Below are 10608 nucleotides of genomic sequence, written 5' to 3' on the forward strand. Positions count from 1 at the left end.
TATCTGGAAAGACTTACACGTTTGCCTTAGAATAAACCAGTCCAGTACAAGGGAACAGCTTAGCAATTTTATATACTCTCTCTGTGTGTGTGTGTGCGTGCGTGAATCAAACTTCTGAGTAGATATAGTATTCATTTTTGAATTCTGGAGAATGAATTTGCTTCATTACCTCTAAATGTGAATATGAAGGACAGCATTTATATGTGCCTTCGAGAGGCAATAAATAACAATATACATTTTGCTAAGTTACTGAGCTTTCAGTATTGCAGCAATTTTACAGAAGGGAACTAAGGTTAAGAGGCAGTGAATTAATCACTCAGTGGGTCTATGATGGTGATTAAATTTGGACCGGGATCTCTCTTAGCTTAGAACTCCAGGTACTGAATCACATCCTTTAACACTGCAGTTTTGAAAACAGCGCACTTCTATCTTAGTGGACCACAACCACAGCTATATAAGAAAACCAACTTTAAATTATTTGACTGTTGTGACATTTCTCTCCAGTCAATATTGGGATTACTATAGCTGTGCATAGGGTGGGAGGGACGTGGGTTCTCTCCCCAATTTAGGACTCCCATCTCTTTTGCAAAAGTACGATTTACAGTACTAGGCTCTCTTGAAGAGCAGCAATATGCAGTGAAAATATGAAGAATGTTGGACAAATTCATCTGTTTGGGACCCTAGGGCCAAGGAACAGGGTAGTAATTCTGTTTATTGTGGATGTGGGGACATGCGTGACAAGGACAAACTTTTAGGATTAAGCCATGGAAGTGTTTCCTTTATTTACCTGGTTTTGCCAAGGCGTTGCCTGTTGTGTTTAGTACTGTATCTTAAAGGCTTTTCATTCTTGGCTCTGTTCTTGGATTAACTTCTGAAACATAGCTTTTGTGCAACGTGTCTTCTTCAGAGGTGCATTGTTGTCACGTTGGAAGGATTACCTGCATGCCTGTTTCTCTACCGAGACTTCCATAATTTGGAAGTGGTTTGTTGCGGCTGCAGATCGTGTTTGTGGTGGGACAGGCGTTGCGGGAGCCGAGCTTTCCACAGGGCTATTCCAGGTTCCTTCCCTAAATGTTCAGCTTCAATTAAACAAAGCTATGGACGTAGCATTCTAGCCCAGGGCTCACCAATGCAGTGCTAGAATCCAGCTCCCCTCTGTCTCATCCAACATGGTCAATGGTTGGGGATGATGGGAGTTGACATTCAGCAACCTCTGGAAGTCACCCAGTTTGGCTGTCCCTATTCTAGGTCCTACTGCCTTTGAAGACGATAGAAGGGGGTGTTCCCATGTTTTGACAAATGAGCACAAAGCTCTAAGATGAAGCAGAAACGTTTAATGATTAAATGAAATGTACATTTTATTTTATTTAAAATTATGGGATAACTTTTAAAATGCAATGCATATAACCTTACATTTTAAAATATTTTAAATATAAGAAAGAATTAAGAAACCTTGGTAGCTAACAATAAAAAAGCAATCCATATTCACCTATGTTGCGTGTAGGTTTTCTTGCGCTTTGGCTTAAGGTTCCTCTTCTGCCCCACTTCACCAAAATGGGAACTAGCTCCTTGGATGAAAGGCAGGATAAAATAAAATGCACACATAACAAATATACATTTAAGGAACCATGGGTAATCAGAATACCGTACATGGGTCTCAGAATGCATACCGCTCAGGGATACAGACTGCTATTTTGCAAAGGAAGGAAACAAACAAAAAACCCCACCTCCCTAAATACTTGATTTTCATTGTGTTGAAGTGGCGCCAGCTGTTTTTTTTATTTAAAGTACTTTAAATCACACCATGTTCTAGTAACTTTACACCAAATTAAACTGCTCAGTGGGACCTTTAATCACTTTTGTTGCTGTAAAAAAAATACTTAGATTTAGTTTCAGGGCTAGCCCATTTTTGGTGTGGTGAAAAATGCCAACGGCATCTTTCCTGCTTCCACTAATTAGTCAATCCTTAGGGGATGTTCTCCTGTGGGTCTGATTGAAATGAACAGCGGCTGGGGGAAACTGTTGCCTTACAGCACGATCCTAAATGCTTCTACCAACATGATCTCGGCCGGCCTTTGCCAACCTGGTGCCCTCCAGATGTTTTGGACTACAACTTCCTTGTTGAGCACCCCAGGGAATTGTGTATCAGAGGCTGATTGCCCTCTTTGCTACTCTTGATGGCCAGGGGGTAGTGTTTTGGGTTTCCATGAGGGCAGGGAAGAGGTTTCATTATGTGCATTGGGTGATGGTGGTGATGTGTGTGCGTGTGCGCATGGAGAGAGAGTCATTGCAAGGTTTGGAAGCCTGTTACAACTCCATTTCATACAAACACCTCCAAAAAATAGTAAGGAGTGAAGTACAGTAAAGTAGGAAATATTTCTCACATTGCTAGTTCAGGCTATCTGTTGTTACTTTCTTCAATCTAACATAAATAGCTAATATAAAGACATAGGCACCTGAAATATAGGGAAAGGAAGAGAACGATGACACCCATTGCTCCAGCATAAGACACCCGTGTTAATGGCACCCGAAATCTACTGTCTGATGTAGGCTCACCTCCATTCAGTTCTATTTAGTCATGCAAGCATCTTCTGTGCATGTAACACTTTATGTGCATAGTGTTTTCAAGGAAATAAAATATGAACCAGAGAACACTTTTTGTGTTTAGCTGCATAATTAAATAAAGCCTGTCCTTTATTAGCATAGTGTGAGGGCACTCTTTCAAACTTCTAGAGTTAGGAGGATCAGTCTTGCTTGGTACTGGGGAAAGGTATTGATGAAACTTGAAGCATGGAACAATGACCCTTGGGGTCCCTTAAAGGTAAAGGTAAAGTTACTACTGACAGTTAAGTCCAGTCATGAACGACTTTGGGGTTGCGGCGCTCATCTCACTTTACAGGCCAAGGGAGCCAGCGTTTGTCCGCTTCCGCAGACAGTTTTTCCGGGTCATGTGGCCAGCATGACTAAGCGGCTTCTGACGAAGCCAGAGCCATGCATGGAAACGCCGTTTACCTTCCCGCCAGAGCGGTACTTATTTATCTATTGTAAGACCGGACGTATAAGACGGCCCCCAACTTTTCCAGTTAAAACATAGAGTTTGGGATATACTCACCGTATAAGAAAAACGACCCAGCGTATAAGACGACCCCCGACTTTGAGATTTTCCTGGGTTAAAAAGTAGTCTAATACGCAGGAATATACAATTCGCACCTGCGTGCTTTCAAACTGCTAGGTTGGCAGGAGCTGGGACTGAACAACAGGAGCTCACCCCGTCACGGGGCCTTGAACCGCCAACCTTCCGATCGGCAAGTCCAAGCGGCACAGTGGTTAAAACCTTCCGACCCTAGAATTATATGTTTGTGTGATTAGGGACAGTTCACAAAAGGATGCAGAGAAACCTGTGGGTTTCTTGCATTTTGCCACTATTGGGATATCTGTATACTGTATGTAGTTGCCACTAACATTGCATTTAGCACTTTTAATCCAGGAGCAAGGGAGGCAATCTAATGAATGAAGCAGCGCTGACTGACCACTTACAAATGGCAAGCATTTCCCCAATGTTCCCATGATTATTCCCTTTGACTATGGTGAGGCAGCTAAACCATCTTATTAGTGGCTTGTGAATCGGGAGTCCTGGAAATTCTGATAGAACCCCAAATGCTTCCAATGATTTGCTGGCATAATTCAGAATCGTGCTCCCTTGCTCTACCAATACAATCAGCAAAATAAAGAGTGCTAGAACCAGCTTTCTTGGATGCCTGTCTATCTTTAGGACCAATTCAATTTATAACTGGATATTCCTGAGGTTTAGACATGTTAATCTGTGGCAGTGAAATCAACAAAGAGTATTGCGGCGCCATAAAGATTAGCAAGAAATGGTGGCATACAGTTTCATGTCCCAGAGCCTGTTTCATAAGATTTATCCATTTGCAGGATATACATGGCTACAAAAGAGGAAACCATCACCCCCTACAACACAGGTGTGAACACTGAGATGAAAAGACGATAAAATACAAAAGATACAGCAGGCCTCCAATATTTATATGTGTGTGTGTGTGTGTGTGTGTGTGTGTGTGTGTGTGTGTGTGTATTTATACACAGTATGATCAGTGAGCATCTATAACAATACTTACTGGGCAGAACTCATTCTTTATATATTGCCTGTAGTGGAAGAAAAAACCCCTGCTCGAGTCAAACCCAAATACCCCTAAACATGTTGTGAATCTTTGTACTTGTCCATTTACTGTATTTATTTCCCCCGATTTAGACTATAAAATGGTGATTTTCTTGAGTCAGAATGAGAGTACCCCTAAGCATTTTTAAAGAAAGAAAAAAGCACTGCCTAGAAGATGAACAGAACCAAATTTGCTGATATTGTTGTTTCTGCCCCAGAGCGGGGAATGATAGGGTCCTGCGCCCCCCACCCCTCTAAGTAGACGCGACGTCGCTCTTCCGCTGCAGGCAGCGCCGTTGCCTCAGGAAAGATGGCGGCTCCCTTGTCTCTGCAGCTGGAGTGCGGAGGTGGCGCGGAGCTCTTGTTTGGTGGGATCAGAAAGCATCAGGTGATGCTGGTGTGGATTAAAGGGAACCTGTTGAAAGAGAGGCCAGAACTGTTTGTGCAGGGAGATTCTGTGCGGCTGTGAATCTTGGTGCAGATTGGGAGTTGATGGGGGAGCTGGACTATCTGCTCCAAGACCAGGATAACGTCGTTTTCATCTCCACCTTGCATGGTGGCTAGACTGCTGGGAGTATGAAAAAGTACATTGGTGCTGCTGGTGTGCAGAAGGGATTCCTGGCCAAGGCATAAACATTCCTTGCTCTCTTGGCTGCCACCCCAGATCAGAGTCGGTTTCTCATTAGCTCATTTTCCTTAATGAAGTCTGCCCTTTGGACGTTTGGCTCCTCCCACCCAGTGGTTCAGCTCTCGCCTCTTTTGCCCAAGAAGGAGATCGAAATCCTTTCTGCACTTGTTGGTCACCCTCTTCCCTGCTCCAGGAGGAGGTGCATGCCATGGGACAAGTGGCTGGAAACGAGCCGCTTTGCACGTGGAATGGCTGAGCTCACCGTGGCTGTCGTCGCACTTGTTTGCTGGCTTCTCCTTGGCAGCAGCAGGGGAAGGTCTGTGATCAAAGAGGGGTGTGTGTGTCTCCCTTTCCTTCCAATCCAAGCCTTGGATCAGGTTGCAGCCATTAACAGTCATTAAGGGATATGGGGGGGGGCATGCAAGGAAGATGGCAGGTGCAAGACTCCCTCAGCCTATCTGCTCTTCATTTACCATGGATGGATTTCAGTTTTGTGACTCAGTTTTAAAAAGTACCCATCTAGAGCCAGCTCACAAATGGTTACTTTGAATTTTGATGACTGTGAAGTACACTTTTGCCTGCCTTTTTTTTAAAAAAAGAAAAAGAAACTTGATGACCCTCAGAGTCCCTTCTAACTCTACAATTCTATGGTGCTCTTTAAAATAAAAATCTTCTGGAGCCAATGCCTGACCCTGTTCTGCCACAGCTGCTGTGTATGCATGCGATTGATTTCTCTTTTCAAATTGTCTGCTCTGCACTGTTCTGTCGCAAAGTGTTTTGCAATGTGTTGCAGAGGACAGAGTGCTTCATTCCAGACTCAGGTTCTGCCTCAGTCATGTACTTACTTCACTGGGTGGCCTTGAGGAAGTTGCTCTCTATGTTAACTTCAGTTCCACATGTGTAGAGTGAGATTTGAAATGATCTGCTCTGCAGGATGGTTGTGATAATAAACGACAAAAGTTGTGAAAACAAAAACAAAACAAAAAATCCATTCTTTGTCACTGGTCAATTGTAATTAATTTAATGCATGTTTTGAACATGTGGTTTTGGTTATGTATTTAACTATTTTTGTGTTGTTGTTTTTAGGCTGTGTTGTTTGTACCTATTTGAATCTCTGAAGGACATACATAATAGCAAATAGGTTACGGCTTTCAGAATGACAGCTGAGTGGGTGGTTGCTAATTTCCAAACTGTGCAAAAGTGGAAGAATGGCACAACTTTAATTGAAGGTGTGGAAGATGCTAATAATGGATAAAGTATTGCACCAATGGAAGGTAGCATTTTAACCCCTGATTTAATTATTATTGAAAAAAGGATTCCTGTTTCTAACTGAGCAGCTTGGAATGATAATAGACCACCCAGACTCTCATCTATGAGGATTTACTGAACCGAATATTGCTGTTGTCACTTGACCTTTTGTTTATGTACCTGAATAAATCCCTAATTTTACTTCAAGTATTATGTTACTTTATAGATCTGCATGGGATGTTATTTAGGTGAAAAATGTAATGAAATCCCTTCAAATCAAAGAACTAAAAAGGACAACAAATTCTAAAAAGCTAATGCAAGGTGTTATCTTTTATATATAACCTGAAACAGATTCACCCTGCTCAGTGAAAAACGAATGCCAGTTTGAACAGTCCAGAAAAACCTCCTATAAGAGTCTCAGAACTTGCTGTTTCTGGAGGAGAAATAAGTTATGAGAATGTCTTTCCAGCTGTCCTTGTTGCATGAACTTGACCACATGTAGTAAAGAGAATGTTTCTCACAAAACGTAATATGTAAAGGAAAGTAGGGGAGAGATGTAACCCCTAGACAGGGCATCTGGGGTAAAAGGCAGATGGGGATCTGTAAGGAATCCCTCACCCTTTGGATCACTAACCTATAATAAAATTCATCTAAATGTGGCACCAAGAAAGCTACAATTCTGCACTTCAGACAAAAGAATGGCACTAACAAGCAACATGCAGACACCTTATTTGTTGCTTTGTAACTGAGTTGGTGCAAGAAGGAATTGTGTTGGAGGGGGGCAGGGGGAAAGGTAGAGAAATAAGGAATAGGAGGTAAAAATGATGGGTGATGGATGGTATGGGATGTGCTTATAACTGAGAGCCTAGAGGAAGTTTCACATTTCAAAGCAGGGGCCAGAATCTCTGGTCCTGAGAGCTGGGGCCATTTCTAGAAGCAGCTTGTATGTTTTCAAGCACAATCTCTAGTCCTCATTAGTAGAGTCCAGGACACTCACATTTACCCCAACTGTCTCCATCTCTAAAGACCTTTAAAGCCCTATGTGGCCTAGGACCCTTGTACCTGCGGGAGCGCCGCTCTTGGTATGCCCCGCGGAGGATCTTAAGGTCCATAAATAACAACACTTTGGAGGTCACAAGCCTCAAGGAGGTTAGATTGGTTTCAACTAGGGCCAGGGCCTTTTCAGCCCTGGCCCTGACATGGTGGAACGCTCTGTCACAAGAAACTAGGGCCCTGTGGGATTTGACATATTTCCACAGGGCCTGCAAGACGGAGCTGTTCTGCCTGGCCTTCGGCTTAGACTCATTCTGACCTCTTATATGGGATTTGGTATATAAAATTTCCCTTGGCTTTTTTGCTGGCCCATGTAGGACCAGCATGGATAGCTGGCCTGGGTGAATATCTGATGTTTCCTCCCTTTATGGTCTTGATTTATGGGCTACTACTAAAATGAGGCATGGGACGTGGGTGGCGCTGTGGGTTAAACCACAGAGCCTAGGGCTTGCTGATCAGAAGGTGAGCTCCCGTTGCTCGGTCCCAGCTCCTGCCAACCTAGCAGTTCAATAGCACATCAAAGTGCAAGTAGATAAATAGATACTGCTACAGCGGGAAGGTAAACGGCATTTCCATGTGCTGCTCTGGTTCGCCAGAAGCGGCTTTGTCATGCTGGCCACATGACCTGGAAGCTATATGCCAGCTCCCTCGGCCAATAATGCGAGATGAGCGTTCAACCCCAGAGTCGGTCACGACTGGACCTAATGGTCAGGGGTCCCTTTACCTTTACGAAAATGAGGCTGCATTTTAAGCTGTATTTTAAGCCGTATTTTAATTAACTGTTTGTTGTTTTTCTTTTCTATTATGTTTTATTGTAATTCATATTTGGTGTTTGCCGCCCTGAGCCCTGCCCGGGGTATACAGTAAATAAATTATTATTATTATTATTATTATTATTATTATCACTGTATTATTATTATTATCCTCTAAATTTAAAATTGAGGGCAGACAGCTGTCTTTTGCTTTTGTTATCCTTTAAAATATCATTTTACATGGATGATGTTCCATAAATACATAGTGTACTGTAGGTAATAATGATTAATAATATAATTCCATAAACATTTGGGAAAGTTTGAAAGTGAGATTAGATCCTGCAGAATCCATGGCCAATGTCAAATTCTGTCCCAGACCTCAGAAAATCTGTACATGGAAAAATCATAGAAGATAAACAACTCTGGTTAAAATTTCTTAATTGGAGTGTATTGATGGGTTTTTTTTATTGCAGAATTGTGTTTGTCGTTTGTTTGTTTGTCTTTTTTGTATTTATATTTCTTTGTTTATAGGTTTGTATTGGTTCATTTATTGATTTGCTGATTTTTAAAATGAAAAATAAAGTTTATTTTAAAATTTAAAAAAAGAAAGAAAAAGAAGAAGATAAACAACTCTGTCATGGGGGTGGGGGTGGGTCAAGCCCAGCACCTTAAATCGTAGCCCCCCCCAGAAAGCTCCAGATTAGGACACCACAGCAGATTGTGTTGGCATAGGATGCTCTTGACAACTGGTCCTGTTTAACAGGCATGTTCCGCAATGCAACGCAGGAAAGTCTCTCCTGAAAATCCATGGGTACCTGATATGATCCATACTACACTTTCTTTGTGGAACCAGAGCAGTTAAGATGTGATTGTATTTGCTATCCCAGCTTCTCTGCATGCCACTTCAAAGGCAAATGCAATGTCACGAGGCGGAGGGAAGGAGGCTGCCTTGTGAATTATGGCATCATTATTATGCAAATAAACAGCACTTCTTTGGGAATTGATAGGAATTTTGCAGGATCATTAGAAAAGGAAGGTGACTGTGCATGGGGAACACAATGTGGAAGGCGGTAGATTTTCTATAAATTTTGAGGTGATTTGGTTTGGTTTTAGGAAGAGTTTTTGCTCATTGTGGTCCAGGCCCATAGTCACAAGGGGGCGAGCCATGGGCCTTTCCTTCTCTCCTGTGATTTTTCAGCATAATTTCAAGTATTTTGTCCTTTTTCTTGTAGAAATAGAAGGGGAAATGTGCAGATAATAGAAATAACCCAGCTCCCATATGCCACTGTTTTTGTTCAAATGAACAAATTTACTAACAGGTTCCCGGACACTGAACCCTTAACAGTTATTACCGTCTTATTTAAATAAAATGAATTAAAAACGAACATAGACAAATGTTCAGATCTGGGTTTTCGTTGTTGTGCATCAACCTTGGCCATTGGCCCTTATCTCCATCTCCCCCTGGCTATGGACTTTGTGCCCCTTTAGGAGAAGTGGCAAATAACTCTGTTGCAGTATCCAGCCCATTGTGTCATAATAAGGATTTCAATCAAGCCCTTAAACTCATGACAACTGTGTTGGAGGAGTCACTTTCCCAACAATAAATCTCCTTCCCAAAAGCCAGGCATTCTGTTTCCAAGAGTAAAAAGGTAAAGGGACCCCTGACCATTAGGTCCAGTCGTGACCGACTCTGGGGTTTCGCGCTCATCTCGCATTATTGGCCGAGGGAGTTGGCGTATAGCTTCCAGGTCATGTGGCCAGCATGACAAAGCCACTTCTGGCGAACCAGAGCAGCACACGGAAACGCCGTTTACCTTCCCGCTGTAGCGGTTCCTATTTATCTACTTGCATTTTGATGTGCTTTCGAACTGCTAGGTTGGCAGGAGCTGGGACCGAGCAACGGGAGCTCACCCTGTCACAGGGATTCGAACCACCGACCTTCTGATCAGCAAGCCCTAGGCTCAGTGGTTTAACCCACAGTGCCACCTGGGTCCCTTAAGTTTCCAAGAGTAGTCAGCTGAATAACTCTGGGGTGTTTGCAAGCCCTCACTTGTTTGTCTGCAGCATATGGTTTTAGGTGTTTGGAGGTTGTATAGAGCTCTCTTTGCTCATAGCTGGTGATAGAGCTGCTCTGCTGTTTTTTAGGATCAGTTGTGTGATGCTAATCTCTCTCTCTCTCTCTCTCTCTCTCCTCTTGCTATGTCTCCTATCAGTTTCCCCAGGTTAGTAGAGTTGTTGCTTAATACTTCCTTTCCAGAACTTCAAGAAATGATGTTAAGGATGCAAAGTTAAGTAAATAAAAAGCAAATTGATTTTCGAGGATTATCTGAACTTTAAAAAGGGTGAGAAAAAATCATAATCAATCTGATTTAAACCCAACAATCCTTTAATTGCTTCCACCCTTTGATCTCCTAGCCAGAGGTGACATTTTTAGGGTTGAATTATAAACCTCTCCGTTATGGAAACACTGACAGAATCTTAACTAGAGTGGCATGAGTGGAACTGTGATGATCAATAGAGGATATAATTGTAGCATGCAACTCTAGCTGAGATTCAGTTGAAGTCAGTTTGGGCATTGCATCAATGATGACTGGAAGTTGTTTAATAATCATAATCGTAATCATAATCACAATCTTTTCTATATTCAGATATACTCACAGCACTGTTGTAATATGCTGAAGCTTTATCTATACTGTACAAGTTTGGCAGTGGTGATGACGGTGATGTTCAGCCTTAGGCTGGCGAGTTGCCAA

The 10608-nt window shown here is 42.4% G+C and overlaps 1 protein-coding gene across 1 annotated transcript; it reads left to right on the plus strand.

Annotated features, from left to right (window-relative positions):
- Positions 1 to 4484: 4484 nt before the first annotated feature.
- LOC118088161 (ubiquitin-related modifier 1-like) lies at positions 4485 to 4769 on the plus strand. Its single transcript, XM_060277511.1, is given in 2 exon segments — positions 4485 to 4647; positions 4650 to 4769. Coding segments are annotated over 2 exon segments (252 nt in total). The 3' UTR covers positions 4739 to 4769.
- Positions 4770 to 10608: the final 5839 nt, after the last annotated feature.

Source organism: Zootoca vivipara, chromosome 7, assembly GCF_963506605.1.
Source record: "Zootoca vivipara chromosome 7, rZooViv1.1, whole genome shotgun sequence".
Lineage (NCBI taxonomy): Eukaryota > Metazoa > Chordata > Lepidosauria > Squamata > Lacertidae > Zootoca > Zootoca vivipara.